The 22,500-nt window shown below is 40.3% G+C and overlaps 1 protein-coding gene across 2 annotated transcripts in view; it reads left to right on the forward strand.

Annotated features, from left to right (window-relative positions):
- LOC137654672 (polycystin-2-like) overlaps positions 1 to 22,500 on the forward strand; it is a 122,752-nt gene that overhangs the window by 52,907 nt on the left and 47,345 nt on the right. For both annotated transcript variants that reach the window (XM_068388529.1, XM_068388530.1), the window contains exons 3-9: positions 6,127 to 6,237; positions 7,158 to 7,288; positions 8,115 to 8,246; positions 10,328 to 10,455; positions 13,474 to 13,558; positions 15,155 to 15,294; positions 15,412 to 15,640. In XM_068388529.1, coding sequence (XP_068244630.1) covers positions 6,127 to 6,237; positions 7,158 to 7,288; positions 8,115 to 8,246; positions 10,328 to 10,455; positions 13,474 to 13,558; positions 15,155 to 15,294; positions 15,412 to 15,640 — 956 coding nt within the window. The remainder of the gene's footprint in view (positions 1 to 6,126; positions 6,238 to 7,157; positions 7,289 to 8,114; positions 8,247 to 10,327; positions 10,456 to 13,473; positions 13,559 to 15,154; positions 15,295 to 15,411; positions 15,641 to 22,500) is intronic.

Raw genomic sequence — 22,500 nt, forward strand, 5'->3', positions numbered from 1 at the left:
TGCATTAGAAGTTCTTTGACCTTTATTTTAGCTCCCCCACCCCTTGCATTAGAAGTTCTATGACCTCTTTTTAGCTCCCACACCCTTTGCATTAGAAGTTCTTTGACCTTTTTTTTTTTAGCTCTCCCACCCCTTGCATTAGAAGTTCTATAACCTCTTTTTAGCTTCCCCACCCTTTGCATTAGAAGTTCTTTGACCTCTTTTTAGCTCCCATACCTCTAGTATTAGAGGTTCTTTGACCTCTTTTCAACTCCCACACCTTTAGCATTAGAAGTTCTTTGACCTCTTTTTAGCTCCCATACCTCTAGCATTAGAAGTTCTTTGACCTCTTTTTAGCTCCCACACCTCTATCATTAGAAGTTCTTTGACCTCTTTTTAGCTCCCACACCTCTAGCATTAAAAGTTCTTTGACTTCTTTTTAGCTCCCACACCTCTAGCATTAGAAGTTCTTTGACCTCTTTTCAGCTCCCTTACCTCAAGCATTAGAAGTTTTTTGACCTCTCTTTATAGTTCCACACCTCTAACATTAGAAGTTCTTTGACCTCTCTCTCTTTAGCTCCCACACTTTTAGCATTAGAAGTTCTTTGACATATATTTCTAGATTCCATACTTTTATCATTAGTAGGTCTTCGATCTATATTTTGAGGTGCCTTACTTCTAGCATTAGAGTCTCTATTTTTAGGTGTCTTACCTCTGGCATTAGAGGCTCCTCTTCGCTGTTCTCTCCTGTCTTCTAGTTTTCAAGATCTTCTTTCATTAGATTATCTGTTTCTTTCGGGATTTCATTGTCTCTTTTCCTTAGTTCGTCAGTATCCTTCTAGATTTCAAAAGAGATTTCAGTGCCGCGAGTCCTCACTTCGTCAGACTCCTCAGGGAAATCGAAGGCATTTATTCTTTACCTATCTGGACAATGAGTAAAGAGATGAATACTATCGATTTTTTCGCATACACTATTATGCCAAAGTAAATGACGAGCAACATGATATATTTACCAATGTCGTCTGGATATGTCCTTACTTCAATGGCGAATTTTGGGACAATCCTGTTGAAGAACTACACGTCATTCACCGTTCACTTGAACCATTCTGCCTCCATCCTCATTCCCCGCAATCCGTTTTTGCACCGATACAAAGCCTCGTACTTTTTCCAAGAGTCTCCTTTAATAAGACATCGTCGCAAAAGCCCAAGCAAAGGATCCCTCAAGGCGCATACATTATGATCTTCAAAGCTCAGCTGCCAACGGAAGATCCCGTGTCTTTCTATAGGTTGGGCGATATAAAACGAACGATCGGCAACTTCGGCAGCAACCAAAACCATCTGTAGTTGATGGTGTTCCGAAGACGTAACACATAATTCTTACCGGCAGCTTCATATTCCGCCAGAACGCGATCTCTGTGAGTTAAGTGAAATCCTTCTCCCAGTCATCAACTCATTTCCTCTTACTCCTATTGACGCGCAATTCCTTGGTTAGATTTCGCCAGCTACATACAGATCGTGTGAGGTGTTGCAGGCTACGTTTGAAAAAAAAATGAAGATCAGGTCTTCAGAAGTCATTTGAAGCTCGGGGAGGAGTTGTTCAGGACTGCTCCTGGAAATTTCAGTTCTAGAGTCATTCAGAAATCCATGTTAAGTATATAGCTATGTCCTTTGGAGACTTTTGGAAATTCGGGAAAGTTTTCTTCCAAAACCGTTCTGAGATTCCGTTCTGGAGGCATTCAGAATTCCATGCCAAGTCTATGGCTATTTTTTCTGAAGCCATTTGGAAATCTGGGAAAGTTTTCTTCCTATACCGTTCTGAGATTCCGTTCTGGAGGCATTCAGAATTCCATGCTAAGTCTATGGCTATTTCTTCTGAAGCCATTTGCAAATCCGAGAAGATTTTCTTCCGAATTCTTTTAGGACTCGCGAAAAATTCCATTCTTGTTTTATAACAACAACAACAACAACAATAATAATAATAATGATAATAATAATAATAAACTCCGTGATTTGATTTATGGATTTGAGTTGAAAAGTTTTGAAGACGCTAAACGCTCAACTTTGCAGTGTGAAGGAAACTTTAAGATAGCCGGGCGAAGGGTAATTGAGGTTTAAAGCAAACTGAATTGAAATAGTTGATTTCAGCTAAATTATTTCAGGTTTGGGATTTAGAACAATCTATTTCTGGTACGAATCGATATGCATTTATATATATATATATATATATATATATATATATATATATGTGTGTGTGTGTGTGTGTGTGTATATATATATATATGTATATATATATATATATATATATATACATGCATGTATATAAGCTTTTGCAGTATATGAATATTCTGTGTATATATGTATATTTATACGATGTATATATATACATATATATACACAGACATATATACATACATATACATATATATAATATATACATACATATACATATATAATATATATATATATATATATATATATATATATATATATATATATATATATATATGTATATATATATACTGTATATATACGTATACATATATATATATATATATATAAACTATATTTATTTATTATATGGATACAGTATATTTGCATGTACTGTACACACACACACACACCACACACACACACACACACACACACATATATATATATATATATATATATATATATATATATATATATATATATATATATATATATATCATACATACATACATACATACATACATATATACATATATACTGTTTGTACATACATACATCCCTAAACACAGCAGCCTTCGTATTCTCCCAACTGTTTATAGATGCAAAAGCAAATGTAAAATGCATATCACCAAGTCATGGCTTAACCTTGATATTTCATCGAGATTCCAGGTGTGGACAAGATATCTGTTCGCAAGCCACTGTACATTTTGTTCTTCAAAACGGAATAACATCTTGAAATCACGATCAAGTGTGGGTAAACGGGGCATGTATTGTTTATCATGCCTCACATCCACAAAATCTGCCATCGTGCTGAGAATCGGACAGAACCTTTCTCTTCGAACTGCAGTCTGCTACTGACCAGACTCGGCTTTTTCGAAGCATATGCTCTTTATATGAAGTAAAGGGTCTTCTTTATGTATAACCATTTACTTTTATGTGATTATAAGGATATGCTTTTGCTCTAAAAGTAGAAGCTTTTGCTTGAAATGTTTATGAATACAAGTAGAAGGATTTCCTTCATATTTTGCAAGTATAAGCATATCCTTTTCTTTATGAATACCGCCCGTTGTCTTTTGGGTGTTTGGAGGATTTGCTTCCTTAAGGATCCGTATACTAACGTTTGTCCGGTTCGATATTGTTAGATCATTATATTTTGTAGTCCTCCATGCACCTGAAGTGCTCTGTATAAAGATTTTCCAGTTTGCTTTAAAATCAAACAAGATATTGTCGTTAACTGCAATAATGATAAAGGAATGAGACATATATTGTATAAAAACCTGAGTGACATCACTTATTCATGGAAGCATGCTTCACAATGCAATTATTTTTTTTGTGGGGGGGGGGGGGGTGCGCGGGGTAGGTGGTTGATGGAGATTGTAATATCGAAGATTAAGGGAAATGAAATAAAGTGTTCCAAATGCATTATTCCTGAATCCAGCTAATGAATATTTTGTCCTGGCTTCACACAAATATCAAATGATCCAGCTTGGAATGGTCAAGTGAAGGTGTTTTATACTGCCGCCCGGGAGAGATTTCTTTTCTGGAGGGATAGTGAGAAGCTAGGAACTAATATTGACGGTCTTAAGACTAGCACCGGAGGGGAAGGACATACATTTTAAAAACAAGAATGTTTGATAGATATATGGTTAAAGAATGAAAGAAAGGAACACAAATGTTAAAGAGTGAAATAGGGGAACACAAATGTTAAATAATAAATGCCTAAAGAATGAAAGAAAGGCGCACAAATGTTAAAGAATAAATACCTAACAAGACATGTCAGGGGATAGAGGAAAAAGCTCAGAAAATAAAATCTAAAGTGTGAGAAAATATCTAGAAATCCAAGGGTATCGCGATTCGGCTGTGTGGTTTAGTGATTGAATGGACAATCAAACATTTATTTTCGAGATATTTTAATGTTTAGGTTTTCCCTTTCCTACTTACTGCATCAGCTGTATAAATTGTGGTTTAACTACTACCTTGATAGGCTGAGCTGGTATGGATGACTATTGCTCGAACACTAAACTAGTTTCACGGATAGTAGTCTAATGTATTTTTCGCTCGTTAAGCTCCCATCTACGTGGAGTAATTTACCCCGTCCAAAGGCCCACATACAACACCACATAGTTGTACTAATTCGGGCACTTGATCACTGTAAATAGGGACTTTATCATTCATAGTTAAGCCTATTTAAATCAAGATTTAGAGAACGTAATGCATAAAACTGATAAGAAGTCAGTTTGATCTCCAGTCAGTGTAATTTCTCATGATAAAGCTACTGGCAGTTATATAACTATTTATAACTTGCAGTCAGGGTATTAGCATGGGGAATAATTTGTGCTTATGCCATCTGCAAATGTATTTTTCTGATAATTTAGAGGAGAATACATTTTGGGAAAATAGGTATATCATAGTTTCATGACAAAATTTCGGAAAATTACGTCGTTCTGAGACTAAACGGCTTGGTTTTTTTTAATGATTTGTCAATTAAAACCAATTTCTGATGGCTTTTGCCAGAATGTAATAGCGTCCTCATTTACCTCAATATAACTTATTTTCGATACGAAGTAATAAATCCTTATTGTATTCAAGGTGTTATGAAGTCATCAGTATCTATTGTATCCATCACTGACTATCTATTATGCAATGGTGATACTTAAATTTCGTTATTATCAAACTTCCGACAACAACAGCTACTTTATTCTACTGCTGCTATATTTTACAAATCGACTAACAATGATATACGGTTAGAAATATTTGCTAGAACACTAACGGTTATTAAATAATATTTAGGCAATGATACAATATCTTTCAGGCTATATCAAGAATAATCATTTACGTTCTCTCAACACCCATTAAAGCAGAAATATATATATATATATATATATATATATATATATATATATATATATATATATTATATATATATATTATATATATATATATATATGTGTGTGTGTGTGTGTGTGTGTGTGTGTGCGCGAGCGAGTGTTTCTTATTTGCAGTGGATAGCTGGGACGTTAAATGATTTGTAACTTTTGTATGTTTTTGCTAACATGACAGCCCTTTACTGTGTTTGATTCGCTAAGGTTGGAGAATGCTCCACCCATTTCATAGTAGTAGTAAGAAGAGCAACACCTTGTCTGTTTTGTCATGGTCACACTAGAGACACCTGACGAAAGATTTCCTTTGTGTGTCAGCGTTCTTTTGATTCTAACTGTGCCAGAAATTCCAATAGAGAAAAGGGCAATTTTCTACTTTCTTAAGATGTGGGGGTGTGTATTAGTTCAAACACACTACCAATAAAAGCCCAACCTGATACGAAAACATTAAAGCTATTCAAAGTATGATGGTCGTCACTTCATGGGGAATGTGGAACAAACAAGTTCCGGTCCTCAGCTTTAGTTGGTTCCTCTTGTTTTAAAAGGGAGAACAGCTCCTATGCCACCTAAGACTTATGTTGATCTGGGAAATGTATGTCTGGAGTTGTAGCAAATGGTTTTCTACATAGGCGCTTCGTTTGATATTTTTCTTTTTAGATCTCTATTCCACAATTTTGTAAATATGCTATTGTTTTCATGATATATCAAAAAGAGGATATTTTTAGCTCTGATACTTAGATGTCACTACACTGTAGATGATTTATTTACAAGTTAATTGCAGAAAAATACAGATCTTTCTGTAACCACCCCCCCCCCAAAAAAAAAAGAAAAAAAATATATAATGGAAATTAAACTACGTGTAATGTTGAAGGAGTCGGTAAACATATTGGGGGAATGAATGAAAAACAAATTGAAAACATTAAATTCGTTGCTATGGTCTCATTTAGTTGTAATCATAACATTCAGATAATTGATTACTACTACTACTACTACTACTACTACTACTACTACTACTACTACTACTACTACTACAATCCTATTTTTTTTTTGTTGGCAGGAATGTGGGCGACGAGACAGATGACGAAGGGTGAGGACAGAGAAATTTATGTGCGGACAACCCTCAGAGAACTTGTCATCTACATAATCTTCTTAGTCATTCTCTGTATATGTAAGTACAATAGTTATTTTCTTATAGATGATGTTAGGATAATTTCATGGTGCATTGTAACATATTTTACACACAACATTGTATATACAGTATATATATACAGTATATATATATATATATATATATATATATATATATATATATATATATATATATATATATATATACATATACATAATGTGTGTGTGTTTGTTAGACTATTTGCAGAGAGAGAGAGAGAGAGAGAGAGAGAGAGAGAGAGAGAGAGAGAGAGAGAGAGAGAGAGAGAGAGAGAGAGAGATGAATGGTACATTATACATCAAAAGGCTTGATATACTGCTGGTGATCCTTCTGTGTAAGTGTATGAAGAGGTTCTTGTGTGTAAGTTTTCTGTATGTGAGTTCATTTATAATTCATTAGTGAAAGTGTAAAAGTGGCATTAATAGTTGTGTTGTCTTTTTATCTCTGGAGACACTCCACGTTAGGGGAAATTTACTCTGCAGTTAAATAGTGGCTATGGGTAAGTATCATATTACTCTTATTTACAGTTAATTACAGTTTAAAACGATTGGTTCATCATAATAAATGTGTATTGAATTTGTTTCTGGCTTATTGGCAGCTGAACATTTGAAAGGTATTTTTGTGTTAAGCAGTGATTGTTGCTATAAAATTTCTGCACAGTACTCATATTTTTCAAAGATCATTGAATGATTGATCAATTATCTTTAATTATTTGACTTTTCAATTTAGAAATATTTTTTCTGTTAAATAAATACAGACAGGTTTCATGAATCTTTGGTCTTAGACCTACTACTGTATGTCTTGCTTTTTAGTGTTCCAAATATATTTTTTTCCATATCCATTATTGTTATTTGTTGAAATGCTGCTGCTTTTTGAATTTGTGAAAGAGTTAAGTTAATGAACATTATTTCTTTTAACAGTGACCTTTGGTATGACCTCTCCCACGATGTACTACTACACAAAGGTTCTAAGTGATTTATTCTTAGATGCCCCGTACCCGGACACTCGGAACACCTTCCGAGGATCAACACAAGTCCAAGATTTCTGGAGGGTATGTTTCAAATATGGAAATGATCAATGAACCATTTAAAGACATTGTAATAAATTGAACTAAATTAAATACATTTAAAGAGATATGCTGAAATAACATGGCTCACAATGAAATATTTTAATTATAACTTTTTACAGATTTTATACTTTAAATCTAGTTGTTTATTAGTACATTTATCAAGGTCAATAAGGTAAAAGATTTATTTACATATTTTATGAGGTAGGTAACTAAAGGAACATGAGTTCAGATGCTAAGGAAAGGGCATTTAGTTAAACTTTAGGTATAAATGTGGTTTCCTGGACATTTATTTATATTTTATATTTCTTATCATATTTATATTTCTGAAATATGATCAGGATTTTTGTCGTAGGAAGTTCTGTCGGTACTTTAAAAAGTGAATATTGATTTAATCTTATACTTCATCTTTTATTCAAATTTTGCTGATCTTAAAGCTTTGCACTATATATATATATATATATATATATATATATATATATATATATATATATATATGTATATATATATATATATATATATATATATATATATATATATATATCTGTGTGTGTGTGTTTGTGTGCGTGGATCATTACAGATAGTATGTTGATTCCTAATAAATATTGTAAAATTGTCATTGTAGTTCCAATAGCAGGATTGCAATTATGATATTGTACTGAAATTTCTGTAAATATCTTATGCGATTGTATGTGATTGTTTATGGCAAAAATCTTGAAGTGCTTGAACTACCTTATAATTGGGGCTTTGTTAGATTGTTATCTGTGTAATAGTTTTTCTATAGAAGAGTTACTTAATTTTTTTCTTATAGTTTACAGAAAATGTACTGTTGGATGGACTGTACTGGGAGTACTGGTATGATACAGCTTTAACAGGAACAGACCAAGATGATAAAAATATCCTTTATGAAAACAGATTGCTTGGGGCTCCTCGATTGAGACAGGTTAGATCCTTCGGTTTCCATTGATAATGAGAATATAGATGATTTTATTTTCACAAGAGTATTTCTATTTTCTTTTCTTGTCCACAAATTTCATTGCCATTTGGATTACTTGTTAGATTAAGCACCAAGATATTTTTTACCACAAATGGAGGCCTGACAATTCAATGTGGTCTTGCAAGTTTAATTTAATACTGTAATTGAAGATGGTAAGAAAGTGAGAAGAACAATTTCTCTTTAGTCAAGCAGGTAGGAATACCCTGATGAACAGTAAAATTTTATAGTTAATCGGAAATAAGTGTGCTGAAAGGGATATCGCCATGTATAGATGACTATTAGATTAACAAGATCACACTTTTAAACTGTTTTAGAAAAAGTTGAACCAGTGGTCAAGTATGGGTATTTTAGGTGTTTTACCTGATTAATCTTCCATTAACAATGAGCAGTGGAACCTACTATGAGCAGCTTTTGAAGAGACTATTTTTAAAAGGATTATTATTATTATTATTATTATTATTATTATTATTATTATTATTATTATTACTTGCTAAGCCACAACCCTAGTTGGAAAAGTAGGATGCTATAAGCCCAGGGGCTCCACCAGGGAAAGTAGCCCAGTGTGGAAAGGAAAATAGAATATTTTAAGAAGAGTAAGGGTAAAAGAGTAAGAAGAGAGTGTGCTTGAGTATGCCCCCAAGACAGTGAAGGACCATGGTACAGAGGCTATGGCACTACCCAAGACTAGAGAAAAATGGTTTAGATTTGGAGTGTCCTTCTCCTAGATGAGCTGCTTACCATAGCTAAAGAGTCTTCTACCCTTAGCAAGAGGAAAGTGGCCACTGAACAATTACAGTGCAGTAACTCCTTGAGTGAAGAAGAATTGTTTGGTAATTTGTGTTGTCAGGTGTATGAGAACAGAGGAGGATATGTAAAGAATAGGCCGACTATTCAGTGTGTGTGTGTGTGTGTAGGCAAAGGGAAAATGAACCGTAACCAGAGAGAAGGATCTAATGTAGCACTGTCTGGCCAGTCGAAAGACCCCATAACTCTAGTGGTAGTACTTTTATATTTACAAGTTTTAATGGCTCCGTAGACACGATGATCACAGCCCCACTTTTGGGTGAAGACATGCAAGCCGATGTATAGTGATAGTTGATGCCAAGAGATGTAGACTATCCTTTCAGGGAACCCTCTCACAGCCAGCCATTGTGATCTTCATTAATTTTGATTGGTGAAAATGAGGGCCCCTGATTCTTGGGTCATATATAACCAACTAAGAACCTACTGGTTTGCTTTACCGAGGTTCTTTTGACTATGTTCATTATAGAGCCAATTTACAGCCTCTTTTGTAGTTCCTCTTGGGTTTTCTGTACAATGCAAACTTTTCTTGAGCCAAATGCCTGTTTTTTTAAGGAAATCTGCATACCTCAAGTTGAAAGATATAAGAAGAATATGATAAATACCTCATGGTGTCCACAAGTTTCAATTTAACTGAACACAAATGTTGCTGGGGCCTGTCATGTATGCCCGTCACAGTGTTTTTTCAAATGTTGATTTTCAAAGCTCTTTATGATTATTCTATTCATATATAAAACAGTGTTGTGTATTTACCTTTAAGAAAAAAAAATACAGTTAATTTCCTTTTTTATTTAAAGATATCTTTGAAATGTAACAACTACTGAGCTTAAGTTGCAAGGAAATCTCACCAACAGCAGGAAACCTTATTTATTTAATTAGTAATCTAAAGCCAAAAATATTTGCCTAGTTTTCATTATTTTATCTCTATAACTTAGTAAACATAACCTATACAAATCATTTAGACTATATTGTTGGCATCCATTCAAGGAACTCTGGTTTTCCTTATAAAAATAGACTTAAAAATTGTCATACTCATAGATAAATTTAGTTTTTATGAAAAAATGATTCGCCAGAAGAAATATGTAGCTCATTCAATCTGTGTTATGTATTAATTTAATGGAAAAAGACAGTTATCTTTTACATAGAAAATGTAAGAAGAATGTTACCAGTACAGGTATGTTTAGATTTTAAAAGAAAATCTCAGTAAAGCCTAGTTTGTTTTGCAGGTACGCGTTAGAAATGATTCTTGTGTGGTTCCTAGCGACTTTCAAGGAGCTATACGGCAATGCTTTGATATATACTCCCCGAATGCAGAAGACAAAACTCCTTTTGGCATTGATGTCAATGGCACTGCGTATGTATATTTAGTTTTTAATTTCTTTTTATCAAGAATGCAACATTTGTTCTTATGCGAAATGCAAACTATCATCATTTATGTAGGCAATTTTTTTCAGTATGAGCTGGTCAGCCATTAAGTAGTTTTAACGAGCTGTTAAGCGACAGGCTGGAGGGAGGGCAAGGAGCCCCGCCCCACTTTACTTATCAAAGCCTCTTCACTTATGTGTTTGGCCACATTGAGTACAGACGTACCCATGCTCCCTTAATCAAACTTTTAATTATTTTTTCTTTCAGGAAGTGAATGCTAGTCGGTAATTGTTATAAAGTGAAGCAAGATGCTCAACCATGGGAAGATGGACTTTACTTCTATTTTCTTTTGTTAAACTGGCAGTAGAGCCACACTCTCTCTGTGCTCTGCGAGAGGTATGATTGTTTGCAATCGTCCCTGTGTGCCGAGATTAGGTTGTGGGCTCATTTTCTGTGTCAGGTGTATGCTTGTGATGATAGGGAGAGGGGGAGAGCTTTGCTTCTTCTGCTCGTTAGATTGTCCTCTTAAGGTCTTTTATGTAGGCTCCCCAGGGTCATTATCTCCCTTAGTGATGCCAATGGTGAAGGGTGTGGTAAGTGTGTTCCCAGTGTCTGTGTCCCCTGTAAGGTCTGCATTGGTTCCACCTCCCTGGGGCCCCATGGCCAAAAGGACATGTAACCCAGTGGTGGGGGTGTCCCCATGCATCTCTCCTGACCTGGTCACCATCCCCTCCTTCCTCTGTACTTCACTCCAACCCTTGTGCCTGATGGTCTGGGTCTTCTACTCCTCTGTATGGGTGACTGCTCCTCCCCGTGACAGTGTTCACCAGTGTTGTGGTTTCTGTTGCAGCAACCACTGTGGTTTCTCCCTTTGGGTGTGTATCGTTGTCTGAGTTTCTCAGATTTTGGCTCTTCTGCTTACAGAGCCTTAGGGCAGGATTGGAAAGAGGAATGAACTTACATGTTCATCTTCCTCCTCCGACTCCTTTTCCCCCTCTTACTTGTTGTCCTCTTCGACTACCAACTTTTCCTCCTCTTACTTGTTGTCCTCTTCGACTTCCAACTTTTCCTCCTCTTACTTGTTGTCCTCTTCGACTTCCAACTATGTTCACTTCTTCTTAGATGAAGTTCAGTCAGCTGAAGTCATAGGGAAGTGCTCCTTTTGACAATACTGTACCTCTCTTAGGATGGGTAGAGAAGACCTGAGTGGCTCCTGACCTTGCGTTTCGGTGTCCCAGTGCCGATACATGGGGCTGGGGGTTATGGCCCATGCTCGGGTCCCAGGCTACCCTGGTATTAAGGAGGGAAAGGTTTGTTTGGCCCCTGTTTTGGCCTCTCAGGGTGGATGCACGGCATCAGAGCAATGATCCTGTGTCAGAGCCCCGAGCCTTGGGCCCCCGGAGCTGTGGCTCAGGTCCCCAAGGTAGCTGGGATGGACAGGTGTCTGCTCTCTGTTTCGGCTTCCCAGGGCCAATGCACAAGGTCAGGGCCGTGACATCCCTTGTCACAGCCCCCTTCCACCCACCTGGGTCATAGCTCTTGTCCTCTCAACTACCTTGGTAACCAGGGGGTAATGGAGTACGACTGCATGTTTTGTCCCCTTGGAGCAATGCATGTTCCCCTATCACAGCCCTCGTGGCACCATGGATTCGGTTCCCGGCCTATCCAGTAACGGGGCCGGGGTGTACCAGGAGTTTATGACCCCGGACATAAACTCCATCTCTCTTTCTACTGGGATATTAGACTGCTGCTCCTCTCTTAACTCTTAGTACTTCGGTAGAACAAGTTAAGAGGATGGCATAATTCAAGGCCTTCGTTGAGTATTTGCGCACACTGGAAGACCACAAGGAGCTGGGGGCCGAGGGCAGGAGGGATCTTCTCACCATACCTTCAGGCACAGGGCTATGGTCCATCCCTCTGCCTTGTCCAGCAGAAGGAAGAGTATTAGAGGTCCTTTCATGTCTGTCATGTTTAGTAGCAAGGATATTTTCCCAACTGATGCCGGTCTTCCCTGGCTGTCTTCAGTTCTCAATCATGTGGTCAGTTCTGTTCAAATAACAGAACAATTGTATTGTTTAGGTGCGTGGTAAATGAATCAACGCAGTAACCTGTTGTACCCTCTTCACTGTCAGGGTAAGAGACTAATCTAAGACACCGTACCTTGGATTGCTGCTGATGGAGGCGGACAGTCCTGGGTTAGTACTTCTGATAGGTGCCCGTTCGCACGTTCATGGGTGCAACTGCCGGACGGAGGCTACCTAGGATTCGTCCTCAGTAGAGGCCTCGGTCATTGGGCAGCACTTATAGGTGTCCTTCAAGTGCTCAAGCCATCGCTGGTGCTCCATGCCCCCTCCCCCACCCAGACAAGTTACTTCAGAACTTTTTGGTGCTTAGTTTGCCAAGGTTGGCCTCTGGGCTTTTCCTAGATCATTGCAGAACTTCCCACAGCTTCCTGGAAGGAATCTGGGCATGCAGTTTTTTCAAGCTACTAACTTATTTCTTCCAGGCAGTGGGGTGGCAGAAGATGAGAAGAGGGTTACGCTCTGCCAGCGTTCACCCCCTGTTTTCTTACATAACAGAGTAGGTGATTGCTTGTTGGGCCTTAGATACAAGTGCAGTAGTTATAGTGTGATGAAAATAGGTATGAAATTTGGGTAATTACCAATAGTGAAAGATGAAATGCCATAGAAAATTTGATGACAAATTAATGACAGCCATCTTTAATTCTTATAGTTATTCACACACTTAATACAAGCAGTATTGATTTAAGGATTAACTTATTGTAAGGGATCTTATTTCATAATTACATATTAAATCTATCAGATACTTGTGATTCTTAGTAAATGCACAATGAAAAAAGGTTGATATCTAGAAAGAACTTGGTTCCATTGTATTATCCTGTATATTTAGTATAAATTTTATACTCTTTGCATGCTCTATTTGCCTTTGAAAACCAAAACTTAACAGAATACTGTACCCTGTTTGAATATATACTTAAATTTTGCAGGTGGGAATATACCTCCGAAAAGGATATGAATGGCTCAAGTCATTGGGGAAAAATTGCCACCTATAGTGGAGCTGGTTACTATCAGGTATGTCTGTGAGAGCATTGTTTGCTGTAGAGTTCGTAACTCGTAGTGTCTGTTAGAATAGCTTGTTTTAATGAATTTGATATTAAAATAGCTTGCTTAGACCCAATGCTCTGACATTTGGAAAAGGAAACTTTTAGATTTTTATATATTTATAGAGCAGAATAATCTTTTTCCCCACTTCAAATTCTAATGTATGGATGGCTGTCTCCACTATACGAGTCATCAAAGAGAGTAGTGCTATGATTCTTCTTAAGAATTTTAAAAGATTTTGCAATTTGAGGTTACAATATTTGTGATACGCTGTAATACTACTGTACAGTTTATGGTCTCTAGTATAATTTTGCAAGTTATTGCCTGAAGTTCCTTAAAATAATAGTTATAAATGTTTTTTTAAATCCACTTCCACTTGAATCCCCTACAATTGTAAGGGAGAGAGTGTCAATCAATACTCATTCACTTTTTAATAGTACAGCATTAGGAAAATTTATAAATTAATACAATTCATTTAAGAAAAAACTAGCATCTTTTACAATCCCTTTACTATGATTGTGGTGCAAAGTTTATTGATAGGATTTGGAAAGTTTTATCTTAAATCTATCTTTCTTGTAATCAACTGGTGGCTATACACTAGTGAAGGTATTTGAGTAAACAAATGATTAAGTTTTCAATTGCATCACTTCCAGCTTTTGCAAGGTAGATGTTTAGTAAACCTGTGACTACTATCATATAAAAATATAAGCAGATATATACTGTATGTCTACTAAAGTATGCAGTCTGCCCTCCTCATCCATTGATATGGAATTAGGGTAAAAACTTGCATAATTTTCCCGACATATTCAGGGCCAGGTTCCTCAACTTTGCTTACCTTTAAATGTTGGAAGAATGACTTGTTCATTTCCTAGATAACAGAGTTCAGTTTGTGGCATGATGCTGGGTAATTAGGGAACATTAATGTCAGGAAATGCACTGACCCTGACTAACGTGAAGAGCAATAACCAGTACTTCGAGAACGGGGCTGAATAATTAAAATTATTACATACTTTAATCATTTTGTTGGATTCCCCAGCAAATGATTGAATCAGGAAAAATTCAAACCCGGGAATATAAAGGGGCAACTGATATTACTACTACTTGTTGTTTTCTTTATACTGTACAGTATAGATTTGTGCTATATGGTATACACCCAGGATAAGCTTTTAGACAGAAAAACAGAGAGAGAGAGATAAGTATGTTATTGTTCTTATCAAATGTACTATAGTATACCCTTCTATATAACATACTTAAATTTACAGTATTATTAAAGTGCTCAAAAAATTTTTTACAAGTACTGTAAGCATAAAAGATTCTTCATATCCACAGTTTGGTGTTGATTACTTTCCTATGATTTTGCCACACCAGGGCCTCAAAACTTAGTACCCTCAAATGAGGAGTGACAACCGTATCCCCAAATGTACATCATTGTATTGTGTTATGTAACTGCAGATTTGATTTTCATATTTCATCTCGTCTTATCGCAGGAGACAATATTAGATTTACGCAAATTTTCTATTTGAGGAACCCTTCATACTGGAATTGTGAATTTGTTCCTACTTACAGGATCTTGGTATGAATAAATCTGAGAGTAAGGCTATTCTTGCTCTCTTGAGAGAGAAATTGTGGATACAACGAGGAACAAGAGCAGTTTTTATTGATTTTACAGTCTACAATGCCAACATCAATCTCTTCTGTGTTATCAAGTAAGTATCTCTCTTGTTTGCTCAATAAATTATTTTTATAATTGTATTAGTAATATTGTGTGAAAAATTAATGTTTTTTTTATTATTGGTACTAAACTGAAAACTATTTCTTCACAGAATTGTCTTCGAGTTTCCTGCTACCGGCGGCTTGATCCCTTCTTGGTCATTTAGAACAGTGAAACTTCTTCGATATGTTACAGCTCTTGATCACTTTGTCTTGGCCTGTGAATTTATCTTTGTCTTCTTCATTATATACTATATTATTGAAGAAGCCTTGGAAATTAAAACCCTCAAGTGTTCATATTTCAAGAGCATGTGGAATATTTTGGATATTGTTGTAATCCTGGTAAGTGGTTTCATTAAAACAAAATTAAATAATTTTCTCTTTTTGTTTTATTTGTTAAGAAGTATTGTTTCAGATTTTTCCAATTTAGAATTTATTTTATTTGATCTTGAACCAACATTTTTCAATATTAATCTTACCCGATGATCATGTAGCTGTCAACTCCGTTGCCCGACAGAAATCTACGGTCGGGATACGCCAGCGATCGCTATACAGGTGGGGGTGTACTCACCAGCGCCATCTGTGGTCAGGTACTCAAGTACTTCTTGTCAACAAGACCTCAATTTTTCCTCTGTCGTGCCACCGGCAAGACCTACATGGATACGCTGTTGATTTTGGAGTCTTGTTCACGTTTTGGTGAAGTATTTGCTCTGAAATTTAGCCTTCGCTTTACAGGAAGCTTTAGCCTTAGCTTAGCAAGCTTTTGGTATTAATTTGATTCATTGGTTAACGATCTTTGCTTTACTTTGGAATTCCCCCTTTGACTACTTCTAAAATTCAAGATGTCTGACCATTCCCAAGTTCCTAAATACAGGCGATGTAGTGTTAGGACTTGTAATAGGCGTCTTCCGAAGGCCTCTGTTGATCCTCACACCGTATGTTCCAATTGTAGGGGAAAATCCTGTCAATTGGAAGATCGATGTGGGGAATGTGCTGGGCTTTCGGAATTCGATTTTAATGAATTCCTCAGATATACTCGTAGGTTAGAGAAGGAGAGAGATAGGAGGAGTTCTTCTCGCTCTTTGGATATTTCCTCTCCCCATGCCCCTCAACCTTTTCCTTCCCCTGTGGTGGTGACCCCCGAACCTGCTACGAGTGCTCAGCCTGCAATGGCTGATATGTTGCGTGCCATTCAGGCTCTCGGTGATAAGGTGGAGTCGTTGGTTAGTGACCGCAATCAGCTCTTGGCAGATGTCAGAGAGCTGAAAGCGAAGAGTGCAGTGGGAAGTGTTAGTGCTAGTGCTGTGCATAGTGTCAGTGTCAGTGTTGCGCATGAGGATACATCTGTGCGTGCCAGTCGTCCTCCCAGTCCGGGACCTCTTGCAAGCTCCCAAGCCCAGGGGAGAAGCAATGTCGAAGGACCAAAGGGTTCGGCAGGCCTTGATCGGCGCACAGATGTATCCTCAGTGGTTGCGGACGTATCTGCTAAGGATCGTCCCTTCCACTCCCAGACGAATGAGCCCTTACATTCCTCGTCTGTGGAAGAGGTTTCCAGGAGGAAACGGTGGACAAAGGTCTCACGACCGCTCAAACGTAAGGTCCCTTCCGAGCTAGTCCAACGGCCCAGGTGTAGCCACTGGGTCAGTTCGGACTCGCCGCAGTCATCTGATGACTGCACACCTCCCAAGAGAGGTAGAGTGGTCCCTCAACAGGCCTCTGCTCCCACCACAGTAGACCCTAAGTGGTCCATGCTGCAGACTATGCAGTCTCAGCTTGCGGCTTTTATGCAGGAGTATCATGCAGAGAAGGTTAACACCCCTCCTCCTGTGAGAGCTCCTCCACCGTTGCGCAGTCCTCACTGCCAGACGCATGTTCGTGCTGCACCTTCTGCTTACATGCGTGAGCTGCCGCATCGGGAGTTGCCGGGTTCCAGCACTATGCGGCATTCTCCTCAGCCCATGCAGCAGGCTCTGCAGACCTTACAGCATGCTCCGCATACCATGCAGCATGAGCCGCATTCCATGCAGCATGAGCCTCATACCATGCAGCATGAGCCTCATCCCATGCAGCATGAGCCGCATACCATGCAGCATGAGCCGCATCCCATGCAGCATGAGCCGCATCCCATGCAGCATGAGCCGCATGCCATGCAGCATGAGCCGCATGCCTTACAGCATGCTCTGCATACCACACCGCATGCTCCTCAGCCCACCGCAGACCCTCCCTCTCTCCGGCCCTCTGCTTTTGTTGTTGCCAGCTCACAGTCTGTCCAGCAGAGGCATGATGATGGATCCGCAGGTACGCATGCACCCGTTCTGCAGGATTCAGCCGTTCAGCTTGCTGCTCTGCCTTTGCCTCTTACTACTCAACTGTCGGGTGAGGAGGTTTCTGAGGATGAAGCTGCTCATCTAGATGATCCTCACTCTGATGTTGAAGGACACAAGTCTTCGCCACCCTCCTTAGACTTTCGCAAAGTCCTTGCTTTGTTCAGAGAGTTGTACCCTGAACACTTTGTGTCTGCAACCCCTCGTTCTCCTCCCTCCGAGTTTGCTCTGGGCATGCAGACTACTGCGCCTGCCTTCACCAAGCTTGTTCTCGCCAGATCATCAAGGAGAGCTTTGAGGGTTATGGGGGATTGGTTGCAGTCCAAGAAGCAACTGGGAAGGACCTCTTTTGTGTTTCCTCCTCCCAAGCTGGCTTCTAAGCCGGGCGTCTGGTATGCCACGGGAGAGGAACCTGGCTTGGGGGTTCCTGCCTCTGCCCAGGCCGACTTCTCAAGTCTGGTTGACTCTCCCCGCAGGTCGGCTATGAGACGTTCGAAGATCTGCTGGTCCTTTTCAGATCTTGATCACTTGTTAAAGGGAGTCTTTCGTGCCTTCGAGATATTCAACTTCCTCGATTGGTGTCTGGGAGCCTTAAGCAGGAAGACTTCCCCTTCTGACAAGGACTCGGCCATGCTGATCATGTCCAGCATGGACAAGGCTATACGGGATGGGTCTGGCGAGCTTGCGGCTTCTTATGTATCAGGGGTCCTCAAGAAAAGAGAACATCTGTGCTCCTTCTTATCTGCTGGTATCACCCCTTGCCAGAGGTCAGAGTTGCTGTTTGCTCCTCTTTCCAAGTGTCTGTTTCCGGAGGAATTAATTAAGGGGATGGCTGCCTCTCTTCTCCAGAAGGATACGCATGACCTCATGGCTTCTTCTGCACGTAAGGCTAAGACCTTACCTTCCGTGCCTAAACCTTACCGCCCCTTAGCAGTTGATACACCTGCTTCCAGGTTCATCCCGCCCTTTCGTGGCAGAACCTCCAGCAGAGGAGGTACCCGTGCAGACAGTCACCGTGGCAAGTCCAAGAAGGGTTCCAAGTCCACAAGAGGCAAGTTTTGACTGCCTTCCTCTCCAGACAGCTGTAGGAGCCAGACTCAAGACCTTCTGGCAAGCTTGGGAGAGCAGAGGTGCAGATGCTCAGTCTGTGAAGTGGCTGAGGGAGGGATACAGAATTCCGTTCTGCCGCAATCCCCCTCTAGCTACATCTCCCATCAACCTCTCTCCCAACTACAAGGAGAAGGACAAGAGGCTAGCGTTGCAACAAGAAGTGTCGCTCTTGCTACAAAAGGAGGCAGTGGTCATAGTCCGGGACCATCAATCCCCGGGCTTTTACAACCGTCTCTTCCTGGTAGCCAAGAAGACAGGAGGTTGGAGACCGGTGCTGGACGTCAGTGCGCTCAATGCTTATGTCACCAAGCAGACGTTCACGATGGAGACGACGAAGTCGGTCCTAGCAGCGGTCAGGCAGGAGGACTGGATGGTCTCGTTAGACCTGAAAGACGCATACTTTCACGTCCCCATCCATCCAGACTCCCAACCTTTCCTGAGATTCGTCTTTGGAAAGGTTGTGTACCAGTTCCAAGCCCTGTGCTTTGGCCTAAGCACGGCACCTCTTGTGTTTACGCGACTGATGAGGAATATTGCGAAATTCCTTCACTTGGCAGACATCAGAGCCTCCCTCTATTTAGACGACTGGCTTTTAAGAGCTCCCACAAGTCGTCGCTGTCTGGTGAATCTCAGATGGACTATGGATCTGACCAAGGAACTGGGCCTCCTGGTCAATTTAGAGAAGTCCCAGCCCGTCCCATCCCAGACCATTGTCTACCTGGGTATGGAGATTCAGAGTCGAGCTTTTCGGGCTTTTCCGTCGGCCCCAAGGATCAACCAAGCCCTAGAGTGCATCCTGAGCATGCTGAGAAGGAACCGATGCTCAGTAAGGCAGTGGATGAGTCTAACAGGGACACTTTCATCGCTGGCCCTGTTCATCGAGTTAGGGAGACTCCACCTCCGCCCCCTTCAGTATCATCTGGCTGCTCACTGGATCAAGGACATGACGCTAGAGACGGTCTCAATTCCTGTTTCCGAAGAGATGAGGTCTACTCTAACGTGGTGGAAGAACAGCATTCTTCTCAAGGAAGGTCTTTCGTTGGCTGTTCAGACCCCCGACCACCGTCTCTTCTCGGACGCATCAGACTCGGGCTGGGGTGCGACATTGGACGGACAGGAATGCTCGGGAACATGGAATCAGGAGCAGAGGACACTTCACATCAATTGCAAGGAGTTGTTGGCGGTTCATCTGGCCTTAATGAACTTCAAGTCCCTCCAGCTAAACAAGGTGGTGGAGGTGAACTCCGACAACACCACAGCCTTGGCTTACATCTCCAAGCAGGGGGGGACTCATTCGAGGAAGTTGTTCGAGATCGCAAGGGACCTCCTCACTTGGTCAAAAGATCGAAGGCTCACGCTGGTAACGAGGCTCATTCAGGGGGATATGAATGTCATGGCAGATCGCCTCAGCCGGAAGGGTCAGGTCATCCCCACAGAGTGGACCCTTCACAAGAATGTTTGCAGCAGACTTTGGTCCCTGTGGGGTCAGCCAACCATAGATCTGTTCGCTACCTCGATGACCAAGAGGCTCCCATTGTATTGTTTTCCGATTCCAGACCCGGCAGCAGTTCACGTGGATGCCTTTCTGCTGGATTGGTCCCATCTCGACCTGTATGCATTCCCGCCGTTCAAGATTATCAACAGGGTACTTCAGAAATTCGCCTCTCACAAAGGGACACGGCTGACGTTGGTTGCTCCCCTCTGGCCCGCGAGAGAATGGTTCACAGAGGTACTGCAATGGCTGGTCGACGTTCCCAGGACTCTCCCTCTAAGAGTGGACCTTCTGCGTCAACCTCACGAAAAGAAGGTACACCCAAGCCTCCACGCTCTTCGTCTGACTGCCTTCAGACTATCGAAAGACTCTCAAGAGCTAGAGGCTTTTCGAAGGAGGCAGCCAGAGCGATTGCCAGAGCAAGGAGGACATCCACTCTCAGAGTCTATCAATCTAAATGGGAAGTCTTCCGAAGCTGGTGCAAGGCCAATGCAGTTTCCTCAACCAGTACCACTGTAACCCAGATTGCTGACTTCCTGTTACATCTAAGGAACGTTAGATCCCTATCAGCTCCTACGATCAAGGGTTACAGAAGTATGTTGGCAGCGGTTTTCCGCCACAGAGGCTTGGATCTTTCCTCCAACAAAGATCTACAGGACATCCTTAGGTCTTTTGAGACCTCTAAGGAACGTCGGTTGTCCACTCCAGGCTGGAATCTAGACGTGGTCCTAAGGTTCCTGATGTCATCTAGATTTGAACCGCTCCAATCAGCCTCTTTCAAGGACCTCACATTAAAAACTCTTTTCCTCGTATGCCTAGCAACAGCTAAAAGAGTAAGTGAGATCCACGCCTTCAGCAGGAACATAGGTTTCACATCGGAAACGGCTACATGTTCCTTGCAGCTCGGTTTTTTGGCTAAAAACGAGCTTCCTTCACGTCCTTGGCCTAAATCGTTCGAGATCCCTAGCCTATCCAACTTGGTGGGTAACGAGTTGGAGAGAGTACTTTGCCCAGTCAGAGCTCTTAGGTACTATCTGAAAAGGTCAAAACCCTTACGAGGACAATCAGAAGCCTTATGGTGTGCTGTTAAGAAGCCTTCGCTACCAATGTCTAAGAACGCAGTTTCTTACTACATCAGGCTTCTGATTAGAGAAGCTCATTCTCATATGAAGGAAGAAGACCTTGCTTTGCTGAAGGTAAGGACACATGAAGTGAGAGCTGTGGCTACTTCAGTGGCCTTCAAACAGAACCGTTCTCTGCAGAGTGTTATGGATGCAACCTATTGGAGAAGCAAGTCAGTGTTCGCATCATTCTATCTCAAAGATGTCCAGTCTCTTTACGAGAACTGCTACACCCTGGGACCATTCGTAGCAGCGAGTGCAGTAGTAGGTGAGGGCTCAGCCACTACATTCCCATAATCCCATAACCTTTTTAACCTTTCTCTTGATTACTTTTATTGTTGTTTTTGGGTTGTACGGTCGGCTAAGAAGCCTTCCGCATCCTGGTTGATTTGGCGGGTGGTCAATTCTTTCTTGAGAAGCGCCTAGGTTAGAGGTTGTGATGAGGTCCTTTAGTATGGGTTGCAGCCCTTTATACTTCAGCACCTAAGAGTCGTTCAGCATCCTAAGAGGACCGCTACGCTCAGTAAGGAAGACGATCTTATTAAAGGCAGAGTAATGGTTCAAGTCGACTTCCTTACCAGGTACTTATTTATTTTATATTGTTATTTTGAATAACTAATAAAATGAAATACGGGATACTTAGCTTCTTTGTTAACATGTGTACTGGTCTCCACCCACCACCCTGGGTGTGAATCAGCTACATGATCATCGGGTAAGATTAATATTGAAAAATGTTATTTTCATTAGTAAAATAAATTTTTGAATATACTTACCCGATGATCATGATTTAAAGGACCCGCCCTTCCTCCCCATAGAGAACCAGTGGACCGAGGAGAAAATTGAGGTCTTGTTGACAAGAAGTACTTGAGTACCTGACCACAGATGGCGCTGGTGAGTACACCCCCACCTGTATAGCGATCGCTGGCGTATCCCGACCGTAGATTTCTGTCGGGCAACGGAGTTGACAGCTACATGATCATCGGGTAAGTATATTCAAAAATTTATTTTACTAATGAAAATAACATTTTTAGTTTTGTCATAAAAAGATTGACATGCGTTACAGTATGATACAGTATTTCTCATTTGTCTTATCATCTTCCCTGCCTTACCTTCATGACTCCATATCTCCCTAATTCTCTTTTTTGGGGCTGACTA

The sequence above is a fragment of the Palaemon carinicauda genome, chromosome 15 (assembly GCF_036898095.1).
Source record: "Palaemon carinicauda isolate YSFRI2023 chromosome 15, ASM3689809v2, whole genome shotgun sequence".
NCBI lineage: Eukaryota > Metazoa > Arthropoda > Malacostraca > Decapoda > Palaemonidae > Palaemon > Palaemon carinicauda.